Genomic DNA, 27,704 nt, shown 5'->3' on the forward strand with positions numbered 1-27,704 from the left:
CCCGAGGCAGCTTCGTCGACATCGAGTCGATTAACCGGCAAAGCAACGCCGCTACCTCGGAACGTCGCGAGAAGTCGCGCGACTTCAAAGCGATTCGTTCAACTTTTCGGTCCGCCCGCGGGGGTTAAAAAGGAAATTCCGCGGTCCAAAATCGGAGAGTCCTCCTCCCGAGCCGGGAATCGCGGTCGGTGCCCATCGGGGGAGCCTTTTCGCGAAATGGCCGAGTCGAGATCCCCCCGGAGCACCCGGGCCAACACGGCGGCTTATCTAATGACCAAACCCGCGGATTTTCTCGAGGGTGGCCAACGCGTCAAAATCGTCATAGTCGGCAGCGGATGCGTCGGCGTATCGGCGGCGATCGCGATCCTCTTCAAGGTAATCTCTTTTCGGCCGGTGATCGGCCGGCGACCTAGACCTCCCCGGAACAGTGCACTCCGAATACCGATACCCCCGGAGAGGGTACCGAGTCGACCGGAGACCCATCGGCTCGAGATAGGGAAACGCTTGAGAGCCTCGTCGAAATCCGCCTCGCCTCTCCGCACCCCGACCGACCAACGGACGCGAGGAATTGCCGAAAATGAGGCGCGCCCCAGTAAGTCGACACCGGACGATTCCTTCCACGGGAGCGGGCCCAATTTCGGGGCCCGACCGGACGGAAGCCGGCCTCGACGCGGGCAAGCTGCTCTCGAGGGAATCGATCGATCGAATCCAGGTACCGCGGAGACCACGCGGAAACGAGTTCCCGACAAATGAAACGAGGGAAGAGGACGGGCGAGTCTCGGCGCGGAGGCCGGGCGGGTCCTCCCGACCTTGCCGTCCGAAATCCCCTTTTAGGTTAGTCCTGGTGGAAAATTCCCAGCGAGAAGCTTCGGCGTCGAGCGAAATGCCCCCGTGAAATGTGCGAGTTCCGCGCCTGCCTCCCGGTCCCGCGGCCTTCCCTCTCGGAGAGGATCAACCGAATCGTCGCCAGGTACGAGTCGCCCCTCGGGAGCGCCCTGGGCGAGTGCCCCGGCTCGACCGTCGACCGTCGACTGCCGTCCCCCTTCGAGGGCCCGCCGGTCCACCCGGGACCGAATCTCCTACGCTACCTCGCGAGGAAAGGCCAGTGTCCGTTTCTGAGAGGACGCCTGTCCCTTTACGAGCGTCGCCCGGTGCAGCGTTGCGGCCCGGTCCCGGGAATCTTCGGGCCGAGGATTCCGACCCCGGGTCTCGCCCCCTGGGGGGGTCCTCGCTTCCCCTGGTCAAGGGGATGTGGCCCTTTCGGGGTTCCCTGGAACACGAGGTCCTTGTTCCCGCTTTTGCGTTGGAGAGTGTGGTCCCGCCCTCCTCGTCTCGGGAGTCTCCCTCCTGGAGTCGACCTTCCCGCCCCGAGCGGCTGCCGCTCCGCGAAGGGGCCGGGTCTTCCTCGAGACTACGATCCGCCGTTCTCGTCGGCGCATCTGGAGAGAGAGTTCAAGAGCAGATTCGTTAAGGTCGACGCCTGCGTTTGCCGGACGTCCGTCAGATCCGACGGGTGGCACCCCGATCACGGATGTCGACGAGGTCGTCGTGTCACCGGAGGCGGCGAGATTCTTCGATGTTCCCCATCCGTCGAACGTCGTGGTTAAAAAACTAGTGCAAATGGAAACACCTTCTCCGGGAACCGTAAAGTAGAACGATTGGGTGTAACGAAGCGAAAGAAACCGTCGAACGGTTCGGGCGTCGGAGAGGCGTCGGAGAGGCGTCGGTGGGGGACGAGCGATCTCGACGATCCGTTAATCGTCGCCCGGTCGTATTCTCAATCAGCGCCTCGCCTCCGAGTTGGTGCTCCTGGACGCGAACGGGGACCTTGCAGGGGCGCAGGCCGAGGACCTCGGTCACGCCGCGGGCTTCCTGGGCAATCCTGCCATCGTCGGCACGAAAGGTAAGACCTCCCTTGAGCTCCTCCGCAGGTTCTCTCGAACCGAGTCCCGGATACGGAATGAAAGCGAGCTCGACGAATCCCGCAGACTTCTCCGCCGCCCGGGAGGCTGCCGTGTGCGTGATCGCGTGCGGAAGACGTCCAGCCGCCGATGAAGATCCCAGGACCCTCCTCGACGGGAATCTGGCCGTTCTGAGGACGGCGATCCCGAGCGTCTGCAAGTTCGCCCCGAACAGCGTCCTGGTGATCGCCACCACCCCCGGTAGGATCTCCGTCCCGTCCCATCCCGCAGGACGCTAACGACTAAGTGGAACGTTGTTCAGTGGACATCCTGTCGTACGCGGCCATGAAGCTGTCGGGGTTCCCCCCGAACCGCGTGATCGGCGTCGGGACCTTCCTGGACAGTTGCCGGTTTCAGTGGTTCATCGCCGAGAAGCTGGGCATCTCCGCGAGCTCCGTCCAGGCCTTCGTGATCGGAGAGAACGGACCCACTTCCGGTAACTCTTGATCGAAGTTCCGGTGCTCCGGCGCCTCCGCCCTGACGACCCCCTCTGTCCGTAGTGCCGGTATGGTCCGCCGTGACGGTGGCAGGAACGAAGCTGCGGGACGTCAACGGAGAGATCGGCTCCAGGTCGGACCCCGAGGCCTGGGGAGAGCTCCACTCCAGGGTCGTCCGCAGCAACGACGAGCTGACCCGGAGGAAGGGTCACTGTCCCTGGGGAATCGGGATCTGCATCGGGGAGATCGTCGACGCGGTCATCCGGAATACTCGCGTTTGCCTGACGGTGTCCACCTTCGTCAAGGTGAGGAAAGGAAGCCCGGCCACGAGAGACTCGACGAATCCACCAGCGATTTTTAGGGTTGTCGTCACGGATTGGAAAAGGACGTGTTCGCGTCGTTGCCCTGCGTCGTGGGGAGGAACGGCGTCCAGTCCTACGTTCGCCACCTCTACACACCTGAGGAGCAGGACCTGACGACCGCGTCCTGCAGGGCGATCTACGAGGCGCAGAAGCCGATAATGGACCAGCTGGAGTGACCGCGAACCTCGCCAAACGGAAATAAACCTTGAGTTCGGGAAACCGATCGACCTCGTTGATATCTTGGTCATTTCGTCGTCGACTTTGGTCAAAGGCTCGTCCCGGGGCGAGACGGCATAAGATCGTGGTTCCGCATCCACCCACCTGCCCGGCTCGATTTACTTCTCAATCGGTAATTAAGGTGAAGTGAAACACCCTTCAAATCAGTCGATTTGAGTACAACACTTTTTTTTTAAAGGTATTAGACCAAACTGTCTGAAACTTTGACACATCACTCCTGATCATCTAAGAATTGTCTTGACACATTGAAAATTTGGATTTTTCAAAAAAATTGTTTAACAGCCTAGACGAGAATCAAAATGGCGTCAAGCTCTCATATTTCGATCAATATAGAATCATCGAAGGCTCTGATATGAGAATCGAAAGGGTCAGGACAATTTTACGACAATTTAGAACACTGTGGTAATCGATAAACTCGTATTTTAACGGGATATAGGCAAAAAAAGTGTTGTATGCGCTTCTTTGCTAAAACGATGGTAATACGAGGTCTCGGAGTGAAAATTTAATTTCCCTGGAAATTACAGATGGCGCAGGGGGTCCCTCTGCAGTCAATTAGGGCCCCAGAAAGCATGAATCCAGAGGATTTCTGGAGTTTTGCTTTGATTTCTTTATAATTATTGTACGGAAACGATATATGGTGTACGCCATTTGGTACAATATCCAATATAATTCGACACAGCCGTCAATATAAAAACGAACGTCGGCAACGTAGGCATTTAGAATAATCGTCTTTATCGACGTTGACCAAGTTCCTCGACGTGTTTCACTTCACCTTAAGATATCCGCTAATCTACCGCTTCCGAATTCTTCCCCTCTCCTCTCCTCGATTTAGAGAGCCCCGCGCGTTTCCTTCTCCGGCCTCGGGTCCTCGATGGAGCCGCGGTCGGGAGTAAAGGGCTAAGAGGGGCGACACGGCGGCGACAAAGGCGGCTCGTCGGCCGGCTGAAAGGCGGTCTCTCCCTCTCTCGGAGGCGCGCATAAATACCGGCTCGTCGCTCGCCTCGGCCTCGAAACGCCGAATACCGCGACCCGACAGTCCGGCCGGAGTGATTCCGGCCTATAAATAAGTCCCGGCCGCGCCAAACAGCCCCGTAAATCTCGAATCGGGCATAATCGCCGGCAATCTGGAATCTCGCTCGCGCCGATCGACCGCGTCCCCTCGATCCCCTCCGACCGTACACGGAGTGGCCGGTGCGCGCGAGAGGGACGCGCTCTCGTATACATAAACGAACGACGCGTCCCGTTTCCTCGGGGGAGGCGCGAGCCGCAAACGATCGCGACGCGCGATCTAGCCGGGATTTATCGATTCGCTCGATTTCGTCCATTCCCTCCGTTCGAATCGTCGGATCGTCGCGGAACGTATTTCGTTCGCGATAGGAGGCGAGCGGTATTCCGGGTGGACTCGGGTCTCTTCGATTGCCGGGAAGAAACGATTAATTAAAATCGCTTAATCACGGAAGCCGCTTTACTCGTAAACCACCGAGAACGAAGTTCTCCTTTTCTCTCTCTCTGTCTCTTGGCCGCGTTCGATGACGCGAGCTCTCTTTTCCTAATATTTTAGCGGAGGATAGCTACACGGGCGATTATCTCCGTTTACCCGGAACAGGGAAAAAAATCGAAGCAGCCTCCGTTTGGGGACGCGGGCACAGCTATGAAATTTCTTCTGCGACACGAGCGCCACTTTTGCTGCGGATGATCGAGGTACCAGACGAGCCGTTTCAACGCCGGGACGAAGGACGAAGAGCCATCTCTCGTTTAAACCGATTACTCACGGACACCTGTGACAAGTACTCGTTGCGCCATCTCTGAATCGTATCGATAAACGTTAAGGAATCGCTCCCAGCTGGGTATGTCGTAAGGGCTGTACACACAGGGTTGGGTAGGTATAATACGTCATGTAATATACGTGGTTTCCTATGCGTATATTATAACGGATAATACGTCCCTAATTTTAGTATATTACGCCCTTTTGTTTCTAAATATAAAATAGCTCTGGGGAGAAATTTGACATTAAACAGGGTTAAATCGAAAGAATTATGAACACAGAGGCCGAGTTAATGATTTCTTAACAATTTTTACAGGTTTACATGTGTGCTAAAAGACGTTCATTAACCTAGCGGATACATATATCATGCATCTACGGCATCCGCCACATTGGAAACGTGAAATTCTAAAGAATTTTGAATACAAGTGGCAAAATAATACATTCTTTCTTAAAATATTTCCGTGTTTACATACGTGATAAAAGACATTTATAACCTAGCAGAAGGCGTATATCGCCCATCCGTTGCATTCTTCATATTGGAAATAGTCCCGTCGGTAAATAAGCCAGCATTAATAGAGTCTGCGCGATGAAGACTCTGGAGCCATAACCAATAACTTAACAACCACCAGGGGAATTAGAGGGTTCCCTTCGCGGCTCCCGTAAATAATCCTAGTAGCACAAAATATTTGTCCTATATTTTCTATGTATTTAACGAATATCGTACACTTTGTAAATATTGACCAGACATTTGAAATATTTGCAAAACGTCTACTTCAGAATATTATCTCTATATAATATTAGCTCCATGTGTTTTCATAATATTTTTCCACCAGATATAGAAAACATTTCGTTTCATTTTAATACAAGTATTTTTTACACATTATCTCCCGAATACATTATAACCGTTTTAAAAATATTTAAAATCAATATCACACGTTTTGCTCCCATAATGAAATGTCCGATAATAGTCGTGAAGTAAAAAATGTACTTTTCTTATGTTCACGAGTTAGAAAATATAATTTCTCCATGTTTATAAATTATTGAAACTAAATATGTCATTGTGAATTTCAAGAAATACTTCAAATGAAGTCTACAAGGAAATCTTAAAAGATCTGTCGCTTGAGATATTTAGCATAGATTAGGAAGAAATATTTAGAAATTATTCTATGCTACTAGGGAATCGTCCGTGCGATGAATCGAACGACTCGTGCAAAAATAGCCGCTGAGGTATTTAGACTCGGTCGGACTCGCGCGGGGGTAAGAATCCCAGGGTGGAGCAGGACCCCTCTTGCAGGGAGACGTGACGAGCGGCGCGTCTCGCGGAATCGCTTCCGCGCGTGTGGCCGGTCACGTCTCGGTGGCGGGGGCGACATCTCACCTCCTCCAGGAAGTCGGGAGTCCTCGATTTCAAAGGTGGTTTAGTTAATTGCACCGGGCGGTTGCATAAGCCCGAGCGACGCGAACGCTCGGGCTGACGCAACTTCTCCGAATTCCGCGATTGCGATCTCCGTTTGGCGATAAACGCGTTGCGTCGAGAGGTACCGTCGGTGACGAACCGTCGACCGATTAAATTCCCGTAGTCGCAGTCCTCGTCGACGAGCGGAACGCAAGCGGAATCGCTCGGAGGTCGAGTAAACGCGGGTTACGACTGCGGCCTTTACCGATTTCCCTCGTTCCGAGAAGAAGTGGCAAAACGATTTCCTAATCGATAGGCCCCTACTTCCTGGAGGAACCGACTCGCGTAGACCCTTGGCGTCAGCGCCGATGGTCGGCGCCCTGGAGTCACCCGTCCGCGAGGACGGCGCAAGGACGGGCCGCGATTGGCCGGCTCCAGGAGAACCGGATCGATGGCCCGACCGCAGGAGTCGTGCAACTCGCCTCGACGGTGACGAATTCGACTCCTCGGTCGTGGATTCGCGGCCGGTGGGCCGACGAATCCTCCTCGGGGAGGGAGGACTACCGGCTCTCCAGGCCGCGCCGGCTCTATAAAAGGGGCGAGCAAGGTCACCTTCGGAATCATACGCCTTTGAGCTGTCAAACGCGACGGACCCAGCGGGAGGCTAAGAAGGTTCGCGGATTCCCGGAAGTCCTGCATAGAGTGAGTGTTACCGCGTCTCGTCCTCGTGCCCTTCCGACGTCCTTGCTTTTTCCGGATCTAACGATTCGAGTCTGGTGCCGGAGTGAGATATTCGTTTCCTCTCGTCTCCTATGACCGACTCGTCGCGGGCGTAAAATCGCGTTTTCGCATTTCTTAGGCCAGTCGTGTACTGGCCGAGATTCGAGGAAGCCGAGTACGTTAAGGTGATGTGAAAGTGGCGTCGAAGAGGTTATGTTTATAAAACTTTTCTTCCATCTCGGTTTACCGAATAGTTCGGAACTTTGCAACGTGAATAGGGGGACTATAAGGAAGGTCCCGAAACTCATGAAATTTCAATTCTTTTCAAATTTCTTTATAGGTATTTTAAAAATAGTTTATAAAGAAATGAAATTTCCCGAGTTTCAGAACCTACATTAGGGTCTCCGTATTCACGTTTTAAAGTATGAAACGATTTGAGACACCCTGTTCGTAGAAAAGTTTTATGAACGATTGAGTTTTCGGATGCCACTTTCACATCCCCTTAATCGCGGTTGATCGAGGTCGATCGAGGTCGATCGGGGAGAGACATCGCAGGGCGCGCCGGTGGAGGACACGCGCTCCTCGAGCCGGCACGGTGGCGACATCTGCCGCGGCTGGCCGGGACTCGGCGTCCCCTCGATGTCTGTCGGGAGGTTCCACGAGGCGAATCGCGTCGATCGCCCGGAGGGAACGAATTCGGAGAGAGTCTCCGGGAGGACGTTCCCGCCGATATAAATAAACGTCTCCATCCCCACGTGGGAGCTCGCGAGAGCCCGTGGTATTAAAAACTTTCGGGCGAAGGTCGATCGAGGGTAATAACGTCGGTTTGCTTTTTCAGTTATCGGAAGATCGTTGACTCCGGCCATTAAGGATGACTTCCGTGAAGGAGCAACTGTTGAAGACCGTGACGGATCCCGTCCCTAACGGCAGGAATAAGATAACCGTCGTCGGGGTGGGCCAGGTCGGCATGGCCTGCGCGTTTGGAATATTAACGAAGGTAAGCTCCGAGGAACATTGAAAATCGTCGGTCATGTCTTTACTCGTCTATTAACGACTTCTCATATGTTCGTCGGTCTCAGAATGTCTCCAGCGACGTTGCTTTGGTGGACGTCGTGGAGGACAAGCTGAAGGGCGAGATGATGGACCTGCAGCACGGCAGTGCATTCCTGAAGAATGCCCGGATCAACGCCAGCACCGATTACGCCATTACGGCCGGTTCCAGCATCTGCATCGTGACCGCGGGGGCGCGACAGAGAGAGGGGGAGACTCGGCTGGACCTCGTCCAGAGGAACACCGACATCTTCAAGGGCATCATCCCCCAGCTCGTAAAGCACAGCCCGAATACGATCCTCCTGATCGTCTCGAATCCTGTTGACATCCTTACCTACGTCGCCTGGAAACTGTCCGGCTTGCCGAAGAATCGAGTGATCGGTAGCGGGACCAATTTGGATTCCGCGCGGTTCCGCTTCCTGCTGTCGCAGAGACTCGGCGTGGCACCGACGTCCTGTCACGGGTGGATCATCGGGGAACACGGCGACACGAGCGGTACGGTCGAGGATCCCTTGAGGATTTCGCGGTGCTCCGTTTTCTCACCTTTTGACGCCGTACGCACGAGTAGTTGAGTTAAACCATCTCTTTTTTTTTTCAGTGCCAGTCTGGTCCGGAGTGAACGTCGCTGGAGTGCGGCTGCGCGATTTGGACAAGGACGTCGGAACCGAGAACGACAAAGAGTCTTGGAACGAGCTTCACGAGCAGGTCGTGCAGAGCGCCTACGAGGTGATCAAGCTAAAGGGATACACGTCCTGGGCAATAGGTCTCAGTGTCTCGAATCTTGCTTCGGCTATTTTGAGGAACTCTAACCAGGTCCACGCCGTCTCCACTATGGTCAAGGTACGTGCGTCCTGAGGATGATTTTCTTTCTTCCTTCCCATGCGATCGTCCCCACGAACGTCGTTCCTTGCTGATGTGTACGGGGAAACTTTAAACTCCGAGCATTTTCGCGGGTCTCTTGACGTCTCGCGTGAAATCTTATCTATTAAATTTTCAGGATCTGCACGGTATTTCCAACGAAGTGTTCCTGTCGTTACCCTGTACCCTTGGTCAGGACGGGGTCACCTACGTGGTACAGCAGAAACTAACCGACGAGGAAAAGGGACTTTTGCATAAATCCGCTCGAACCATGGACGAGGTGCAAGCGGGCCTAAAGTTCTAAGACTTATTGTTAAATGGAAAGCGGTTAAGAAAAGTGGAGGTAGTATTCGTGCCAGTCGTAACGTTCGTCCAGTGTTTTGTGTGACTCGATGTCGTCCACCGCACTTGGTATCCTGGCGGTCATGAATGGCTTCCTCGTGTATATGGCGCCGCCAGGTGGTGGGGTCGAGTACTAGCGGGTTGACCCCACCACCTGGCAGTGCCATATACACGAGGAAGCTAGGGTATGTATGCATGTACCTCCGCAAACTTTGATCTCCTTCATCCGGCGGTCTCTCTATTTTTCTACACCTTCCGGGACTGAGTCCATTTTCTATTTTTCCACGTATTTCAAGAGAGAACGTAAAAAAGAAAGGATATTAACGTGGGCGGGTTTTTTGAGTTATTTACTCGCTGCCGGTATTACGGGCGTTCGCTCGCATTTATATAGCGTTTGACAGTATTCCCAAAACCAAAATAATTCAAGCGTTACCGTAAAGTAAGTTAATCGAATGCGAGTACCAACGGTAATCATCCTCTGGGTGAGGCGAGGACGGCAGGGACAAAGGAACGGGGTTGGTCTTGCTGCCACGTTTACCTTTTTTAGGGGTTGTCCTTTGAAACCTTCCCTTGCTGGCTCGATGCCATTCTTCTCGTACTCGTCCCGATGTATACCCGTGTGTATGAAGGCTGTAAAGGTTCTTGCGACGTCGTGCCCGATTTGAGTACGTCGTGTTAAATAAAGTGTTGCAAAAAGAGGTACCTCTTGTATCGGTTGCGCGATCCGAAAGACCCGAGCCACCGAGTGCATCGGTAACCACGAGATCGTTTGACAATTGGTAGCCGCGCCAGGTCGGATATCAAAAGGGCTCCCGTGGCTTTCGTTCGCAAAAAGTCCCTGAAGAGTTTCCGTCGTCCCGACCGGGTCTTTACTCCAGGCCCTCGAGGGTAGTCGGTATCGGCGGCTGCGCGAGCTAGCGCGCGGAAGCGCGAGGGATGCGCACAAAAGGAGGCCAGATCCCGGCAAGATGGTCTTGAAACTCACGGGCCGGAGCCCCTGGAGGTACCTCGTGCCCAGACGCCGACATCGGAGCGCGCTCCCGCCCTCGGCCCTGAGAGAAGCCCTCCGGAGTTCGGCGGAGTCCGCGCGCCCCAGGGAGTCCTCCTCGTCCGCGTAAGTACCCCTCCTCCGGGAAGAGCGGCTTCGGCAGACTGAAAGGACACGTGGTTTCCAGGTCGCGGCCGGGGTGCCTCAGGGACGAGCTCTTCTGCAAGGTGTCCGATCCCGTCCGAGACGGCAGAGGGAAGGTGACCGTGGTGGGAGCGGGCCAGGTGGGGGCGGCCTGCGTCAGCTCGATCCTCCTCCAGGTACCGCGTTCGATCGCAGCGAATCGCTCGCCTGACGGAGACGATCGGAACCCGCGGAAGTCTGGCGCGATCGGTAACCCCGCCTAGGGTTACCAAAGAGCTCCCAATGATTACGTCTCCCCCAGAACATCGCGAGCCACGTGGCGATGGTCGACGCGTTCCCGAAGAAGCTGGAAGGCGAGGGGATGGACTGCTCCCACGCGGCGATGCTGCTGCGGGACCCGCGCATAGAGTACGACACCGGTAAGCCGAGGGAGAGAGCCTTACCGAGAGTCGGTCGCCCGAGGACCGACGACGAGTCGCCCTGTCCGCAGATTTCTGCGTCTCGAGCAACTCCAGGGTCGTGATCGTAGCCTCGGGTGCCCGTCAGAAGAGGGGCCAATCCCGAATGGATCTGGTCCGCCTGAACGTGGACATCGTCAAGAACATCGTCCCCCCGCTGGTGGAGTACAGCCCCAACGCGGTCTTCGTAATCGTCTCCAACCCCGGTGAGCCTCGCTTCTCCCATTTCCTCCCCCTGCCTCCTCTCTATCAGCGCACCTTTGTTTAAGTGGACATCCTCTCATGGGTCACCTGGAAGGTGAGCGGGCTTCCGGTGAACAGGGTCATCGGGAGCGGGACCCACCTGGACACGGCCAGGTTTCGGTTCCTGATCGCGGAGAGACTCTGCGTGGCGCCCAGCGCCGTGCACGGCTACGTCATCGGCGAACACGGCGACTCCCAGGGTAAGGCCCGGTCGGTCGCGGGGAAGTCGATCGGGGACACTAACGGACGGGGGATTCCCCCTGCTCAGTCCCGGTCTGGTCGGGGGTGAACGTCGCCGGGATCCAGTTCCGGGACATATTGCCGAACATCGGCCTGGAGACCGACGAGGAGAAGTGGAACGAGATCCACAAGGACGTGATCAGAGCGTAGGTTTGTCGTGGAATCCCGTCTCGCCACGTCCCGGTAAATCTCACCCCTTTTTCGTCTCAGAGGGGCCACCGTCAGGTGCCTGAAGGGGTCCTCCAGCTTCGCGGTGTCCGTATGCGTGGCCGACATCACCAGGGCGATCCTGCGCGACAGCCAGGCCGTCAAGACGGTCTCCACCATGATCCAGGTGAGTCTCCCTTCGCCCTAGGTCGACGTGAGGAGAAACGTGACGTCGAGCGAACGCTTTCAGGGCCATCACGACGTCTGCCACGAGACGTTCCTCTCCCTACCCTGCGTCATCGGCGAAAACGGCGTAACCAAGGTGATCCGCATGCGCATCACCGAGCACGAGAAGAAGCTGTTCCAAACGTCGGCGGACGCCGTCTTTAACGTGCAGAAGGGCGTCAAGACGAAGTCATGAGTCCCAAGCGTACGAGATTTCTTTCGAATAAAGTTGATCGTCTGCCAAAGCGAGAAAACCAGAGCGGAAGCCTCGCGGCGTGGCCGAAAGATGGCGGCGGGGGCCCGGGCCCCGTTTCGGCGCGGGACTGGCCGCGGGGGACGAGGGGAGGGGCGGCCAGTCCCGCGGCTCCGGTGGAGCGGCCCGAGCGGCGGCGCCGCCGGACCCGCCAGTCGCTGGTCGGTCGGTCCCGCGTCAGTTTCGATGGTCGGTCCGCGCGTCGCGGAGTCGCGAGTTCGGGCGTAGGGCGACCGGTTCCCCCGCGCCGGGACCCGGAGGGGTCCGGAGACATGACGGTCTCCTACGCCAGCGAGGTGCCAAACGGGTCCAGCTTCGGCTGCTTCTGGAGGATCCTCGTAAAGTGAGTTCGCTACGCTTCCCTCCGCGGCCGGGGAAATGTAGGTTACGTCGCGCGCGTGCGCGGCCTCCGGGAACGGTCCCGGCGGGTCCGGAACGCGCGGAGTGGCCGCGGCCCCCCGAGAGAGGACCGTCGGGGCCTTGGCAACGGGCGAGGACTCCTCTCCGCACCCTCCCGAAGGCGCGTCGTCCAAAATGGCGGCCGCGCGACCGGTCGACCCGAAGCCGAGGCTCCGGCGAGCCTCTCGTTGGGCAAGCGCGGGGACTTTCGACGGCCGGGCGTGAAACCGACTGCGGAGGGTCCTTGAGGAAAGGACTCTCGCCGGCGAGAATTCCGGCCCAGTCGCCAGCGTCGGAGAGGGAGCTGCTTCGGCGCGGGCGTTGCGCAAAGGAAACGCGACACCCGGTGGACGACGTCGACGCGACGCGAGAACGAGGAACGCGAGTTCGGTCGACCAGGGAACGGTGCCTCCTGCGGGGGAGGGCATCGCTCAGTTTGGAAAGCCCACCCGGACACGTGCGTCCGGTTTAAAGCGTTTCCAAAGCGCTCCGCCGCTCGCCGTTCCTCCCCTCGGACAACCCGGAGCGACCGGGACGAGTCTCTCGGGGTCCGGGAAACCGTCCGGGCGCTTCTCGCGACCGGACGGTGGGATTTCCCGCGTCGCGAGAAATCCGAATCCGTGGGACGGAGGAGCCATCCTCCTTTCTCCGGCGGTCGGCGAATTCGCACTTTCTCCCCCGGCGTCCGGGGTACTCTCGGTCTCCGCCTCGAGAAACGTCAAGCTCCTGGAGGTCTTACGAAATCCCGATTCCAAAGTCCCGTCTCGTTTCCGTGAAAGGATCGGTCGCGCTCGGGCTTCCTGGCTCGTCGAATCCCGATGCTTTCGCCTTCGTCCTCGCTTTCCCCCCGGATCGCCTCCTCGAGGGGAAGAGATCCTCGACCGGCCGGCGATGAAGGACCTAAGGGACGACCGCGCGAGAGGACCCGAGAGGATGAGGGGAAACGGGAAAAAAGTCGCGATTCTCCGGGCAGGACGCGGCGAAACGCCTCGATCCGCGGAGCGTGACCGACGTTAGTTATGCAACCTTTCCTTGCCTCGCAACCTTGTTCTTCGAGGCGTGTTATCTCGCCGTCCGGGGAAGGAATCGATTACGATCGGTTGCCTTGATGTTGCCAACCGGAGAGGTGAAGGGAACGCGCATTCCCGATCGGCGCATCAGTATTCCGACCGGGCTCTTTTCTGAAATCCCGCGGCGACCTTTCGATTTCTCTGGCCCTCTCTCCGCGGACGACCCTCGCGTCGTCGGCCTTGATCCAGCCCCTTCCGAGGCGACCGGCAGAGGGGCGAACCTTTTCGCCCCGGTCGGGCTCGCCTCGAGGTCGGTCGAACGGTCGCGCGGTTTCGGTCCGACGGAGATTCCGACGCCGACTGGCTGCGGGAGTACGTGATCGACCTACCAATCGACCTACCAATCGACGCTCGATACCGATCCTCGTCGATCGGTCGGCCGGCCTTCGGATCGGCCGCGGCCTGCTCGTTCCGCGTACGACCGCGCTCCGAGTCGAATAGACAGGAAATCGAGGATCGACCTCCGAGGTCGCGTCTTCGAGGGGACTATCAAAAGCTTCCGAAAGCTCGGGTCGGCGCGAGGGGAGCGATCTTCAGCGAGCGCGGTTCCTCGGCGCCTTGGCCAGGGGCCAGACGAAAAAGGAGCTCGTTCCCTCGGTTTTCGATGACGCGTACCCTCGGCCGAAGTGGCCAAGGCTCCTGGAATCGGTGTCACTGTCGGTCGGGCTCATCGGTATGTTCGACGCTCGTCTAAGCGCCGATCGCCGTTCCCCCGATTAATTAGTTTCAGGGTCTCGGCTCGGAGAGGTCCGTCGCTGGGATCGCGGAGAAACGAAGAGAGCTTGAATGACGAACCGGGTCGTTCCTGTCCGAGAGGTGTAAATCGGAACGAGTCGAATGTCATTTCGGCGTCCTCCGTTGCCCGGGGTTACCGCGAATGTTTCTCTCGCGGACTATTTCGTCGGCTCGAAAGATTAGGATGGACCCCACCGCGAGATCCCCGGTTACGATCGGTCGCAACGTTCTCGCCAAACCCGAGCTCCACGAGTACGTTTCCGCGAGGCCGCGTCGACGATGCGCCAGTGTCACGTAACCTCGATGATAACCGACCGAATATCCCGGATACGCTTTGTGCAGGTGCAAAGGAGTCACGAGCGGAGTCGCGAGCGCAGTTCGAGCGGAAAAGAGAGAAAAACCACTCGATCTACCGGGTCTCTCCTTGCGGAGACGACGACGCCGATCGCCGAGGCGGAGAAATACATCTTAGATTCGGACGGAAGGCGTCGTTGTTTGGTTCTTTTCCGCCGAGCCGTCGAGGCGAACTCCGAGCGGACGGCTGATGACTCAGTCCACGGCGACATTCGGCCTTACGACCGGGCGCGTAATTCGCGGTATATCGCTCGTAGAGTCAAAGTCGGACTTTCTGGAGCCTCCGAGATCGATTTTCCTGATCGAGTAGCGACATTCGGTCTTACGACCGGGCGCGGAATTCGGGATATATCGCTCGTAGAGTCAAAGTCGGCCTTCCTGGAGCCTCCGAGATCGATTTCCCCGATCGAGAGGGCGACATGCGGTCTTACGACCGGGTTCGGAATTCCCGATATATCGCTCGTAGAGTCGAAGTCGGCCTTCCTGGAGCATCCGAGATCGATTTCCCCGATCGAGTAGCGACATTCGGTCTTACGACCGGGCGCGTAATTCCCGGTATATCGATCCTCTAATCAAAGTCGGCCTTCCTGGAGCTTCTGAGATCGATTTCCCCGATCGAGAGGGCGACATTCGGTCTTACGACCGGGCGCGTAATTCCCGGTATATCGATCCTCTAATCAAAGTCGGCCTTCCTGGAGCCTCCGAGATCGATTTCCCCGATCGCGAGGAGCGCCAAAGGGAGACGGCGAATTAACCGCGGCCGGCCGAGAGGCCGGAGAAAGGCCTGAAAAGGAAACGCGCGCGTTCTCTCGCCGCTGAATTACCGACCGGGGTTACCGCGTAACGTTCGCTTGCATAAACTGGCTCGACATATCTGGCCGGTAGCGCGTTCTCGGCTCGCCGTTCGCTCGAGTCGGTCTTTTCCCCGACCTCGAGCTCGCCGACGTCACCGAGTCGCCGACAACGCGGACGTCAGCTGCCGGGCCCGGAAACCGCTGCCGAGCCGGGCGTCTTTCGCGGCCAGCCCTTCGCGGAAGGAATCCGGCCCGCAGGAGGGTGGAGAAACGTTCCGCGTTTTTTCTTCTTTCATTCTAGCATGCAAATTAATGTTTCCCGCACGGGCCGAGGTGTCCGACGCGCCGAAGGTCGAGGCGGCGATTCCGCATCGGGAAGCGCGTCGACGAGTTCCATCGGCCTGACGTCACGCCTCTCGATATCGCCTCCGATCGTCGCCTCCTCGACCCCCTCGACCTTCCCGACGTCCGCGGAGTCCTGTTCGCACCGATCCGCACCGATTCCCCGACGACGTCGATTTCCGGCATCCGGACCGCAAGGAGCGTTTTTCCGTCCCGGACGAGTCGCGGTTCCGCCACGGTGTCGCGCGCACGGGAGTTAACTCTCTCGATGCTCCGGATATCCGGTCGCGTTTTTACTCCTGCCGATGCATCGCGTTTCCCTCCCCCTCCGGAAGAGACCCGGAAGAGACCCGGAAGAGGATCGAAAGAGGGAAGAGGGATCCGGAATCCGCGCATTTCGCTCCGGCCGGAGTTCGAACCGAGTTCTCGAGTGCGGAGAATCTCGACCGCGTCGTTCGCGGTCCTGGGAAGGGTGTGGGAAAGGGTGCGGAAAAGGGTCCCGGGGAGATCGATTTTCACCGTATCTTCGTTTTGATTGCAGATGGCGAGGGTCCGTTTACAAGTTGATCTGGCGCGAGCTCCTGGCCTACCTCTTCGTGTACTATTTAATCAATCTAACTTATCGATACGCCCTCAACGAACAACAACAGAGGTGAGTGCTCGGTTGGCGGTACTCGGAGGAAGAGAAAGGTGCCGAATTGGTTGAGCCATTTCTGTCCGCTTAACGCGTTCCGTGCCAAGCCCTTTTTGCCTGATTTGTCGTCCAGGCCATTTGATATTTCGACTAAAGATTCATATATTATCACACAATATTTCATTACATTATCAATCCATACGCAGTTATCTTGTAGAGTAGAATATTTTGTTTAGAATATATTTTACAGAATAAAATTTGTCGTAAACGTATCTTTTCAGCGCATTTTATGTATATGCTGCGTGTACCACAAGTAGTACACGTGGAACGGAACGTGTTAAATTCGGAGCCTGGAGGCTCAGCGTGAAGTTCGCGCTCGAAAAGTGTCCGATTGGACCTCACCGGGTATATCGGCCGACGCGGAGGTCCCGCGGCCTTCCCCGTGCCGACGCGGAATCGCGCGATACCGGACTCGCGGACAAAGGGCGCCGCGAATCGCGAGTGCGTTCTCCACGGAACGAGAGCCAGATCCACGGAAGGAGTCAGTCGCGGTGAACGCTCCTCTTCCCAGAGCGTGTCCAGGATACTTAATTTTCAATTTACCGCGGATATTCCGCTCATTTTCCGCATTCGTTAATCGGTATTCTCGAGCGACCGGTGGAACGGTGGTTAGATCCCGCCGCGTCCGAGGAACGAGGTTTACGAGGAGTTAACTCGTGCTTTAACGCGACGGACTTCTTTCCCCTCTCCTTCGGCGACGCTTCGAGACAAATGCCGGAGTAATCGGCCCGTCCTTACGCAATCCGAGGATCGGAGGACGAGCCGATCGCCTCGTTTCCCCGGTCGGTCCGGGATCCCGAGCTCCTCGCACCTGCGCTAAACCGGTAGAACCAACGCCGAGTGACGGTATCACCTCAACCTTGCTCCACTTGGCAATCGCTCGGCGGAGCCGCGCTCGCGCCTGCCGCCGACGCCGCGTCGTTAGCGTCGCTCGCGTTGCTTGCGACCGCACCACGACGCCGCGTCGTAGCGTCACTCGCGTCCGCACCACGACGCCGCGTCGTTAGCGTCCCTCGCGTCCGCACCACGACGCCGCGTCGTTAGCGTCGCTCGCGTTGCTTGCGACCGCACCACGACGCCGCGTCGTAGCGTCACTCGCGTCCGTACCACGACGCCGCGTCCGCACCACGACGCCGCGTCGTTAGCGTCCCTCGCGTCCGCGCCACAACTAACTTGGCCGCGTCGACGAGTCTACTACTCCTGTCCTTTGCAGGATCTTCGAGAGGATACGGTACTACTTTGGGAACTCGAGCGAGTCCATCCCCATGTCCTTCGTCCTGGGCTTCTACGTGAGCCTCGTGGTGAAGAGGTGGTGGGAGCAGTACAAGCTGCTGCCCTGGCCGGACAACTTGGCGCTCTTCATAAGCGCCGCCATCCCCGGAAACGTAAGCGACGCTTGCTCGGACGGGGCGAGACGCATCGGGCGGCCTCGCCACCCACCTTCCGGACGCGTTCCGGGCGCGTCGAGTCGCCGTGACACGTTTCGATGTCGTTACTCTCGAGTGGGTTTCGTGCCGTCTATTCGTTCGCCACGCCTCGAGGAGAACGGCGCTCAAGGGGATTATCCGCGATTCTCTTCTCCGTAGCGCGAAAGTTGGGCGAGGAACAACCGGAGGTCTTCGGTCTCGAGGGGTCGGGCGACTCGACCTGGGATTCGTCGAGCCGGCACGCGCCGTCCGATTCGTGAATGGAAGACGGAGTTATCGAGGCATTCCTTTCATTGAAACCTTATTGACATGCAGGCCCCGGAGCGAGGACGGCTCCCCTCCGCCGTCGCTCCCAAGCTTAGCATCTCGACTCGCCCGGGAGAGTTGGGAATCCGCGAGCCGGCCCCACTTCGTCCGTTGAGAGGATCGTCGATGCCTCGGCGTTCCTCGCGTGTCAAAATACTCCCGGACGGCGTTCGCTCGTTACAAAATCGTCGGCCGAGTCGGTTACGACGCGTGGGAGTACCGAGAGAAATTTCAGAGCGAGCTCAATGGGCGATTAGCTTGAAAACGAATCGCTCGGCCAACGAGTCGCGCATAAGATATGCACGGAGGCCATGCGAGTAGATGTATCCGGAGACTTTCCCCGTCTCCTCGGAAACGTGTCCGGAATCCGTCCGGAAGTCCGATGAAAATGTGCCCCGTCCGGACGACTCGGTTTTTCGAGTCGCCGCGTTCCTCTCGACCACGTGGATCGATTTCTTCGGCACTTTCCGGCGTTCGGGGGTTTTCAGGGGACCTCGGGGGGCCGACGTGGGAGGTGGGAGTCGCGCCGGAAGACGAAAAAGAGAGCCAACGCGGTATGGAGTGTCGAGTCTACTCGTGGACGGGACGGGTCCGGTAGCGGCTAGGGTGCCGGCGCGTCCAGAATCAACCCCGGACGCGGTTCTCATATTTTGACTCTTCCAGGACGAGAGGGGACGGCTCATGAGGAGGAACATCGTCAGGTACGCCGTCCTGGCGTACGTAATCACCCTGCAGAGGATCTCTCTGCGCGTCAAGAGGCGATTCCCCACGCTCCAGCACATCGTCGACGTGGGTCAGTGAGTTAACGCTCTTCCCTTCTTCGTCTATCGAAAGTCGGAGGGCCGAGCGACGAGGGCGGCCTCGGAGGGAGTCCCCTCCCAGTGCACGTTGGCTTTTCGATCGGTCGCTCGGCAGGAAAACACGGGCGTCCTGATAGCGGGGGTCCGAGCGCGATCCGGAGGGAGCGACGTAACTTCTTCGGAGAAGCGCGAGGCACCTCGCCATTTTGCGATTAATATTAATATTTCTCCTGAAATTGATCGACGACGGGTTGGGCCGAGGAGGAGGACGATGGCTTTAGGCGGGCGGATGAACGCTAGGTAAAAATTGAGAAATCTTCGAGGCACCGTTTAATGAGGTTTAAAGATAGGAGGGTCGGTTATCGTCGATTTTCTTGGATTCTCTTTACTTACTGCCATTACGGAGGCCGGGAGCCGCGATCGCGCCTCGAGGAGAGCCAGGGGAATTTTGAAAATATGCGTCGGGAGGCAAGGAGGAATGCGGTTGCGACAGACCCGGATGCAATGTCGACTGCCGATTCGGTCTTGCGCCATCGTGCATCGTACCACGCCACGAGCGGTCCGATCGCCGAGCGGCCGCTGTTCACCGCCCGATTTTGACACCGTTAACGCGTTCCACCGGGTATCCGTCGATTTCCACAAAGGTGGCTCGGTAAAACGAAAAGAAAGGCGGAGAGTAATCGGCGCCAGGCGTCGCTTAGAGCGAGCGGCGACCCTGGCTCGGTCGACGTCGTCTCGATTCGAGCGTTTCCAGGAGGTCTTCCGGTCCGGAAAGGCCGCCTCCTCGCGGCAATCTCCTCGGGAAATCGGGTCGAGAGCGACCGCGAGTCGGCTGGACGGTAATTTCCTCCGCGGCTGGATAATTTCCACCGGTTAGAAATAGAAACCCCGGCGCCGCGGCGCCAGGCGCCAGGCGCCAGAGCCTCCTCCTTTCTGGTCCTTTTCCCCGGACTCGTCGCGGTCCTTTTGCGCGAGCAGACGTCAGCCGGCATTCCTCCGCCGCGAACACCCGGAAGACGCCTCGGGGGGGATCGCGCCGTCGGAGCCGACGGAGAAGGCCCGTGGAAACGTCGAAGGAAGGGGGAAGAGCCGGGGCGGGGCGGGCGTGGAGGGATGCGGTCCGTCTCGCGGGGCAGGTGGCAATCGGCACCTCCTCCTCGGCGCCGGCCGGGATATATTTAGGGTAAACCGCTGTAAGGTAGTTTCTCCTCGATCGCCGGCCTTTGGCAAGGAGCTATTTCCAGGCTCCATGCCTTGGGCGCGCGACCCGGCTTGGAGAAACAGTTAGGCCGATCGCGGGCCTCCTCGCCTCCTCGGATTCTGGGTCAGGCCGAGGTCCGTTACCGGGCGTCGGTCGCGCCTTTTCGTCGGCAACGGCCTTGCCCGAGGCCGCGGCCGCGAGGCGAGCCCGCAGGGGGCGAGCGTCGCGGGGGCGAAGCGGCCCCGGACGCTTTCGCTCTCGTCTGCGCGGAGAAATCGGCCTGGCCGCGGTGGACTCTCGATGCTCGGCACGGGGACCGCGCGGACCGATTTGAACTCGCTCGCGTCTAATTACGCGGCCACGTTTCCCAATCGGGCGGTTTCTCCGGCGGCGGGGCGCCGGAGCGCCGGGGCGCGGCGCGTGGCGGCTACGCCGTCTACATACTCATCCACCGCGCCTCGAGCGGGTCCGGGTCGCTCGCGGGGAACGGAAGCGAGGAATTTGCCGCGGCCGCGAGTCCGCCGTCCGTTCGTCCGTCCGCGGGGAAGGGGCCGGCGTCCCCCGAACCGGCCCGGAGACTGGTTCTCCCCGTGGGTCGGACCGGTGGGCAGCTTGGCTTATTTTTTACTTTCGCGGCGACCTTGCCGAGCGGGCAAGGATCCTCGCGAACGACGACCCCGAGATCCTCTGCCCGAGGCCGAGGTCTTCGAACTCGGGGCCCCGCCGCCCTGGACCGAACGCGCGGCCTCCCTCGGACGACGTCCGAGCCCCCAGGGGCGTCCGATCCGCCTAACCGGTCTGCTTTTGTCCTCTCTTCTAGGGCTCATGATGGAGTCGGAGAAGAAGATCTTCGAGATGATGAACAAGAAGGCGGCCATGTCCAAGTACTGGATGCCGCTCGTTTGGGCGACCAACATCATCAACAGGGCCCGGAAGGAGGCCCTGATCACCAGCGACCAAGTCGTCCAGACGCTCCTCGTCGAGCTCAGCGACATCCGGAAGCGGCTGGGCGCTCTCATCGGCTACGACACCGTCTGCGTACCCCTCGTTTACACCCAGGTGAGCGGACGCCTCCTCGGCCGGTGGCGCTCGTCGCCGACAGGAGTCGTTCTTTCCGTCGACATCTCCGTCGCGTTCTGACAAGACTCGTTAACGCCGCGTTTACGTCCGATGCCGGAACGAGCCGTTGCGTAACGCCGGTTAAGAACGAGGCACTTTGCGCGCGGCATCGTTTGCATATCTTGCGTCGCGGTGCTCTCCACGGCATTCGTCGAACGCCCGACGATCTGCCTCTTCCTTCTCGGGGATAGGCGCGATTCCGCCCTTTCGTTGCCTTCGCCCCTAGTCGACGGCTCCGAACGGATCAACCCTTCGTCGACCAATATCGCGAGAACTCAGGGACGGCGAGAACGTACCAAAGACAAGGACTCGCGCCTTCACGGCGATCGTTCCTCTCCGCGGCGGTTCAATCGTTTCCGGTCTTTCCATATCGTTTCTATCCCGCCGACCTCGAGTCTTGCCGCGTAGCGGGTATGCCGTTTATTTCGCGCGATTCCTCACCGATAATGTTATCCTTGCGATCACCGGCCGGCCCGGAGTTCCCGGGAGCAACGTCAACGAAGGAAAATTACCGACCGCGGGGTAGACGGAGGAAAGAAAATTGCCTGTCGTAATTCAGCCTTTTCCGCCTCTCTCGTTCGATCGGCCGGGCTCCGGAACGCGAAGCTTGAAAACTACGAGAGAGGGTTTCCGCGCCTCGTTAAGGTGAAGTGAAATACGTCGAGGAACTTGATCGACGTCGATAAAAAAGATTTTTCTAAATGCCTACGCTGCCGACGTTGGTTTTTATATTGACAGCTGTGTCGAATTATATTGGGTATTGTACCAAATGGCATACTCCACCTGTCGTTTTCGTAGAATAATTATAAAGAAATCAAAGTAAAACTCCAGAAATCCTCTGGATTCGTGCTTTCTGGGGCCCTAATTGACTGCGGAGGGACCCCCTGCGCCATCTGTGACTTCCAGGTCAATTAAATTTTCACTCCGAGATCTCGTATTCCCATCGTTTTGACATAGAAGAGCATACATCACTTTTTTTGCCTTTATCCCGTTCAAATGCGAGTTTATCGACTACCAGAGTGTTCTAAATTGTCGTAAAATTGTCCTGACCTTTTCGATTCTCATATCAGAGCCTTCGATGATTGTATATTGATCGAAATATGAGAGCTCGACGCCATTTTGGTTCTGGTCTAGGCTGAGTTAAACAAATTTTTTTGAAAAATCCAAATTTTCAATGTGTCAGGAAAATTCTTAAATGATCAAGTGTGTCAAAGTTTCGGACAGTTTGGTCGAATACTCTTAAAAAAAAGTGTGGTATTCAAATTGACTGATTTAAAGGGGTTTCACTTCACCTTATGATCCGTGGACACGTAGGCGGTGCAGGAAGTCACGTTGCGGCGTTACTGGTGTTACTCGTGTAACCCTTAACACGAGGCGCGTCGCTCGGCAGGACTATCACGCGTCGCCTGAGGGTGTGCATCGCGGTCGATATCGCCCAAGGACGACCAGCGATTAACATTCGATAAATAGTCAGTGCGGATCGGTATCGATGCGCTCGTTCGACTCGCTCGTCGGCGGCCTGCAAAATAGAGACGCCGCAGCTATTTCTGCGATTCGCGGATCGCGGAACGGGTTACAAGCGGCGATCGCAATTATCGGCCTCTCGGTATTTGGCCTCCATCCGGCAGCTCGAATACCCGTTCGTTTCAAAGTACGATCCTTGGGTTTGCGGACGCGAGTCGCGACGAGGTATCGGCCTGATAAACTAATCAATGGGCGTCGAATGACACGACGGAAGCTGCCGGGAGTCTCTCCGGAAGGGCCGACGACGGCGACGGCGACGACGGTGGTCCAGAGGCCGGACACGCTCGCATTGCGTAATGCTCGGACCGGCTTTAACGCGGACTGCCGCATTTCCTGGTAGCCTTCGGCGCCGGTTGGTAGCCGAAGGCGGAGTTGCAGCCTTGGTGAACGTTATGGTATTGCTGTCTCGTGGCCTTTTCGGGGGACCCGAACCCGCGAAAAGTCGTCCCCCCAGGGCGTTCTGCCTGTCTACCGACATTCTCGGGAAGGAAGATGGAAAAGGGAAGAGAAAACGGTCGGCTGATAACGTGGCGGCCTTCGAGGCGAAAGGGGAAAAGAGCTCGGCGGTCGCGCGACTCGGCGATATCGCGGCGCCGTTGCGTCCCGCGTAAATTCGCGATTTCTTGCGTTCTACCTGTGTACCGACGTTCTCGGGAAGGGAAGATGGAAAAGGGAAGAGAAAACGAGGCGAAAGGGAAAAGAGTTCGGCGGTCGCGCGACTTGGCGATATCGCGGCGCCGTTGCGTCCCGCGTAAATTCGCGATTTCTTGCGTTCTGCCTGTGTACCGACGTTCTCGGGAAGGAAGATGGAAAAGGGAAGAGAAAACGGTCGGCTGGTAACCTGGCGGGCTTCGAGGCGAAAGGGGAAAAGAGCTCGGCGGTCGCGCGACTTGGCGACATCGCGGCGCCGTTATGTCCCGCGACAATTCGCGATTTCTTGCGTTCTGCCTGTCTACCGACGTTCTCGGGAAAGAAGATGGAAAAGGGAAGAGAAAACGGTCGGCTGGTAACCTGGCGGGCTTCGAGGCGAAAGGGGAAAAGAGTTCGTCGATTGCGCGACTCGGCGATATCGCGGCGCCGTTTTGTCCCGCGACAATTCGCGATTTCTGGCGTTCTACCTATCTACCGACGTTCTCGGGAAGGAAGATGGAAAAGGGAGGAGAAAACGGTCGGCTGGTAACCTGGCGGGATTCGAGACGAAAGGGGATAAGAGCTCGGCGGTCGCGCGACTCGGCGATATCGCGGCGCCGTTGCGTCCCGCGTAAATTCGCGATTTCTTGCGTTGTGCCTGTGTACCGACGTTCTCGGGAAGGAAGATGGAAAAGGGAAGAGAAAACGGTCGGCTGGTAACCTGGCGGGCTCCAAGGCGAAAGGGGAAAAGAGCTCGTCGGTCGCGCGACTCGGCGATATCGCGGCGCCGTTGCGTCCCGCGACAATTCGCGATTTCCTGGGCGCGTGCAACAATGGCTCGCGCCGGAACGTTCCCGGAAACCGATTAAACCGAATCGCCCTCTCCCGGCGATGCAATCGATCCGAGTCCACTCGAACGGGAGAGGAACTCGTCGACGCTTACCACGCGCGAGGAGGGCCGCTTCGGGGCAGGGAAAGGGAGAGAAGGATCCGCGTTTCGAGCTCGAGCGAATTTTCTCCGAAAGCATTTAATCGGTTCGATTGCAGGTCGTGACGCTGTCTCTGTACGCCTACTTCTTCTCGGCGCTCCTAGGAAGGCAGTTTATCGACAAGTCCGAGACCGGAAGCGGCAAGTACGAGGAGCCCGACATGTACTTTCCCTTCTTCACTGCGCTTCAGGTTTGAATGCCTTATACGATATCTGATTAATTCGAGAACGTGAAAAGTTGGGATAGGACAGGGGAGGGAAACGATTTTCGAGGCATAGGAAAAGAACTCCCGATATTTACGCGGGTACGGTTTCTTTATTTGCTCGCAGTTTTGCTTCTACGTGGGTTGGCTGAAAGTAGCGGAAGTGCTGATCAACCCCTTCGGCGAGGACGACGACGACATCGAGCTCAATTGGCTGATCGATCGGCACATCAAGGTAGGTGGAATTAGACCTCGGGGCGGATGGAAGGAACGGACCGATCGAGCGAAAGGATCGACTCCTCGTTTTCAGGCTGGCTACATGATAGTCGACGAGATGCACGAGGAACACCCCGAGCTTCTGAAGGATCAGTACTGGGACGAGGTCGTGCCGAAGGACTTGCCCTACACGGTCGCCAGTGAACAGTACAGGCGAGAGGAGCCAAAGGGTTCGGCCGAACATTACAAAGTCAAGGAAAGCGACGCCCTTTACGCCAACGTCATGGTCAGTTCTCAAATCCATCCCCATGTCCAGCATCGGAAGACTCATCAGGACGACATGTACGCCGATTATGTGAGTGGGCGACCGTTGCGTATCATTGGCCGATCGAGTGGAGTGACACGTTTCACCGGTCTATTCGATCTTAGGAGAGCGTGGACACACCCCTGGTGGAGCGACGGAAGAACTGGCTGCAGCGGCAGATCACCAGGATGGGGTCCGTTCGCAGCTCCTCGACGACCTACAGCAGCGGAGGAGGCTTCTTCTCGAGGAATCGGCACAACAGCGTTTACAGTAGTCCGGAAACCGGAGGACTGCCCCAAACCAACAATCCGAACGTAAAGATGTCCCTTTACGACAGGCTGATAGGTCGGAAGAGCATCCGCAGCCAGCGGATGGGACGCCAAGGTAAGTCGTTGGGCCGCGCCCTCGAAGCGATCCCTGCCGCCGAACGCACGTCCCCTAATCCCTCGGAAACTGTCTCTTTTAGGAACCGTGACCAAGCTGAACTCGATCCCGGTCTCGCTTAAGAATCGTCCCCGCATCCCGACGCCCGACGTGACGAAGGAGGCCGACCGCGAGCAGCGGCTCGCCCTGTCGGCCAGCAACGCGGCGAGCATCGGAGCGGGAGTGGTCGGGGTGATCCCGGCGACGACCGGCCACTACCCCGGGGAGATCCCGGCCTGCGGAACGGTCGTCCAGGTGGTGCTCTCCCCGATCCAAGAGGCCGAGGGGACGCCGTCGGCCGGTGGGAAGGCGAGCGCCGCCGCCCTGGCGCAGGCGGTGCTCTCGCCTTCCCTGACCGGCGCGGGGCTGGTGGCCCCGATGACCCTGACCCCGGTCACTGTCGGCCAGCTGACGCAGCTGGGCCTCGTGACGACGACCTCCTCCCCGATGCCGCGGCCGGGCCAGGATCACGGCCTCCAGGCGACCCTGACCGAGGTCAACACGAGCGAGGAGGAGAGCTCGGGGGGAAGCAGTCGCAGCGAGAGCGCGATCCGTAGAGACGGCCGCTCGACCCCCGCGACGTCGGGCACTCCCCTGATCGGGGAGCGCGCCAGCCCCGTGGGCAGCTCGAGCCAAGGTAGCTCCCCAGCCTTCGACAGCTACAACGACAGGTCGCGTGTCCTGGTCGACTCGGAGAAGCTGGGGGGCTTCGTGCTGACCGCTCGCGGGGCGGAGGCGCTCAACGCCCGGGGGAAAAGGAGCGCCTCCTTGCCGTGTCCACCGGGTCCCCTGCCCAAGGAGGACCGCAGCATGTCGCTGCCGCACTCGCCGGGGTTGCCGCACAGGAGCGGCAGGGCCGCCTCGGTGACGGTGGCACCCGACGTGCCCGGACTCGGGTCGACGGGCTCGATCGACCGGCGTGAGAGGCCGCTCCAGGAGGTGAGGCACAGGGCCGCCAGTGTCAGCAAGGAGCCCCTGAGATTGGCGGGCTCGAAGGACGTCGCACCTAGAAAGAGCAGCACCGGCTCCTACAGCAGCCCGGCTCTCCCCAACGGAGCCGCGCCGAGCTCCGGCGCCGGCGCCGGCAAGAGGGGCGAGGTCTACGTCTGACCGGGACTGCGACCCTCCCCGAGGGTGATCGGAGTTCGGTGAAACGAGAAACCGACCACACGCGGTCGGGCCAACATTCGCTGGAGTCGAGTCGGACCGACCGCCCGAACCGGGTTCGCGTCGACACGGTCCAGGGAAACGGGCGGACGTCCTCGCGTCGTCCGCCGACGCCTTACACCATTTTACTTTGTGATACGAGATCTTATTCCACGCACACCCCTCGCGCCCGTCGCCGACGGCTCCGTCCGAGGACCAGGGCTGAAATCAAAGCCCACGACTCCCGGGGTTCGCATCCCTCACCTTGTACATAGAATCCCCCCGAAACGGAGCGGCCTCACCCCGGAGGGGGATTTCGATTTTCCTCGTTGCCATATTTATTGGGACTGTCGGGGGAGATTTCGAGGCAGTCGACTCCGGGATCCTCTCCTCGCCCCCAAGGGGGCGAGTTGGGTCCATCTCGGCCGCCGAACTCGGAGACCTCGCGCGTGTCTCCGGAAGTGCCGTCGGGCGCGTCGCCTGGGGCGGGGGGCAAGGGCCATTCCCCGTAAGGTCATCTCCCCCGAAAAAGGGAACGCGGATTCAGCGTAGCGTAGGTGCTCCACCTTTCTTTCGTAGAGTTTAGAATCCAGGACTACTCGACGATCGAAAAAATCGCGAGAGGATGAACCGGTCCCTCGGATTTAAGATTCTCCCCTTATTACCTTCTCAGTCGATAGTTCGAAATGATGCACCCCCCTTGTAAATTATCCCAATTCTTCCACGTGCGCCAATTTAGCGTGTGAGTCGCCAATCGTTACATCCTAGTTATAAACGAAGCCGTGCGAGGGCTCGAAAAGCCGGGGAGGGGTATTTTCCATTTGAATCGACCGGGTCGATGGTTGTTCCAATCGCGAAACGGTCCCGGGACCAATTGGCACCTCGTGTGCAAATAATGGCGAAACCTCCGGGAACGGAGAGGATGCCAAGACGTTAAACCGTTCTCAAGCGGGACATTTGCGCGACTGTTTCGCTCCCGTGTGAGAAAAAAAAAAACAGTTTCGGCGCTTTCGATTCCCCGCGCCCTCGATTCGTGCCAGCCTGTACAGCGGTATGTCGAGATAATTTAATAAATATTCGTTATCCTAGGTCCATGTCGAATGTCCCCTCGAGGGAGGACGATCCCTCCCTATCGTGTAGATGTTACTTAGAACTAGAGTACTCGTACATGATTAACGCCTTCTAGCGAATCATGACTATACG

At 58.1% G+C, this 27,704-nt stretch overlaps 4 protein-coding genes across 5 annotated transcripts; all 4 read left to right on the forward strand.

Annotated features, from left to right (window-relative positions):
• Positions 1–3: 3 nt before the first annotated feature.
• On the forward strand, positions 4–2,936 carry LOC105699053 (L-lactate dehydrogenase). Its single transcript, XM_012423755.1, has 6 exons — positions 4–375; positions 1,786–1,903; positions 1,989–2,162; positions 2,224–2,397; positions 2,462–2,703; positions 2,760–2,936. Exons 1-6 carry the CDS (start codon positions 217–219, stop codon positions 2,934–2,936), a joined length of 1,044 nt encoding a protein of 347 aa, XP_012279178.1. The 5' UTR covers positions 4–216.
• Positions 2,937–6,386: 3,450 nt separating this feature from the next.
• On the forward strand, positions 6,387–9,826 carry LOC105699225 (L-lactate dehydrogenase). 2 transcript variants are annotated; one of them, XM_012424063.2, is made up of 5 exons: positions 6,387–6,860; positions 7,717–7,875; positions 7,958–8,423; positions 8,527–8,768; positions 8,926–9,826. In XM_012424063.2, the coding sequence occupies exons 2-5, from the start codon at positions 7,750–7,752 to the stop codon at positions 9,088–9,090; spliced, it is 999 nt and encodes a 332-aa protein (XP_012279486.1). In that variant the 5' UTR covers positions 6,387–6,860; positions 7,717–7,749; the 3' UTR covers positions 9,091–9,826. The 2 variants fall into 2 exon arrangements, with proteins under 2 accessions (XP_012279486.1, XP_012279487.1); XM_012424064.1 differs by lacking the exon at positions 6,387–6,860 and adding an exon at positions 7,557–7,656.
• A 270-nt stretch (positions 9,827–10,096) lies between these two features.
• Positions 10,097–11,769, forward strand: LOC105699017 (L-lactate dehydrogenase). The gene is made up of 8 exons (XM_012423714.1): positions 10,097–10,242; positions 10,304–10,436; positions 10,562–10,679; positions 10,751–10,924; positions 10,988–11,161; positions 11,230–11,347; positions 11,412–11,535; positions 11,599–11,769. Exons 1-8 carry the CDS (start codon positions 10,097–10,099, stop codon positions 11,767–11,769), a joined length of 1,158 nt encoding a protein of 385 aa, XP_012279137.1.
• A 232-nt stretch (positions 11,770–12,001) lies between these two features.
• Positions 12,002–27,589, forward strand: LOC105699244. The gene is made up of 10 exons (XM_012424101.2): positions 12,002–12,169; positions 16,062–16,172; positions 17,428–17,599; positions 18,611–18,740; positions 20,769–21,007; positions 24,269–24,400; positions 24,540–24,647; positions 24,723–24,983; positions 25,058–25,316; positions 25,399–27,589. The coding sequence occupies exons 1-10, from the start codon at positions 12,099–12,101 to the stop codon at positions 26,463–26,465; spliced, it is 2,550 nt and encodes an 849-aa protein (XP_012279524.1). The 5' UTR covers positions 12,002–12,098; the 3' UTR covers positions 26,466–27,589.
• Positions 27,590–27,704: the final 115 nt, after the last annotated feature.

This window comes from Orussus abietinus, unplaced genomic scaffold (assembly GCF_000612105.2).
Source record: "Orussus abietinus isolate OABI.00-Male unplaced genomic scaffold, Oabi_2.0 scaffold3, whole genome shotgun sequence".
NCBI lineage: Eukaryota > Metazoa > Arthropoda > Insecta > Hymenoptera > Orussidae > Orussus > Orussus abietinus.

Coding starts and splice junctions, on each gene's coding strand:
- LOC105699053 (XM_012423755.1), top strand. CDS start 217: ATGGCCGAGTCGAGATCCCCCCGGAGCACCCGGGCCAACACGGCGGCT. Junction 376..1,785: donor CGATCGCGATCCTCTTCAAG/GTAATCTCTTTT, acceptor ATTCTCAATCAG/CGCCTCGCCTCCGAGTTGGT. Junction 2,704..2,759: donor CGGTGTCCACCTTCGTCAAG/GTGAGGAAAGGA, acceptor AGCGATTTTTAG/GGTTGTCGTCACGGATTGGA.
- LOC105699225 (XM_012424063.2), top strand. CDS start 7,750: ATGACTTCCGTGAAGGAGCAACTGTTGAAGACCGTGACGGATCCCGTC. Junction 8,424..8,526: donor GGAACACGGCGACACGAGCG/GTACGGTCGAGG, acceptor TTTTTTTTTCAG/TGCCAGTCTGGTCCGGAGTG. Junction 8,769..8,925: donor CCGTCTCCACTATGGTCAAG/GTACGTGCGTCC, acceptor TTAAATTTTCAG/GATCTGCACGGTATTTCCAA.
- LOC105699017 (XM_012423714.1), top strand. CDS start 10,097: ATGGTCTTGAAACTCACGGGCCGGAGCCCCTGGAGGTACCTCGTGCCC. Junction 10,437..10,561: donor TCAGCTCGATCCTCCTCCAG/GTACCGCGTTCG, acceptor CGTCTCCCCCAG/AACATCGCGAGCCACGTGGC. Junction 10,680..10,750: donor GCGCATAGAGTACGACACCG/GTAAGCCGAGGG, acceptor CCCTGTCCGCAG/ATTTCTGCGTCTCGAGCAAC.
- LOC105699244 (XM_012424101.2), top strand. CDS start 12,099: ATGACGGTCTCCTACGCCAGCGAGGTGCCAAACGGGTCCAGCTTCGGC. Junction 17,600..18,610: donor GCGCCGCCATCCCCGGAAAC/GTAAGCGACGCT, acceptor TGACTCTTCCAG/GACGAGAGGGGACGGCTCAT. Junction 21,008..24,268: donor TACCCCTCGTTTACACCCAG/GTGAGCGGACGC, acceptor GTTCGATTGCAG/GTCGTGACGCTGTCTCTGTA.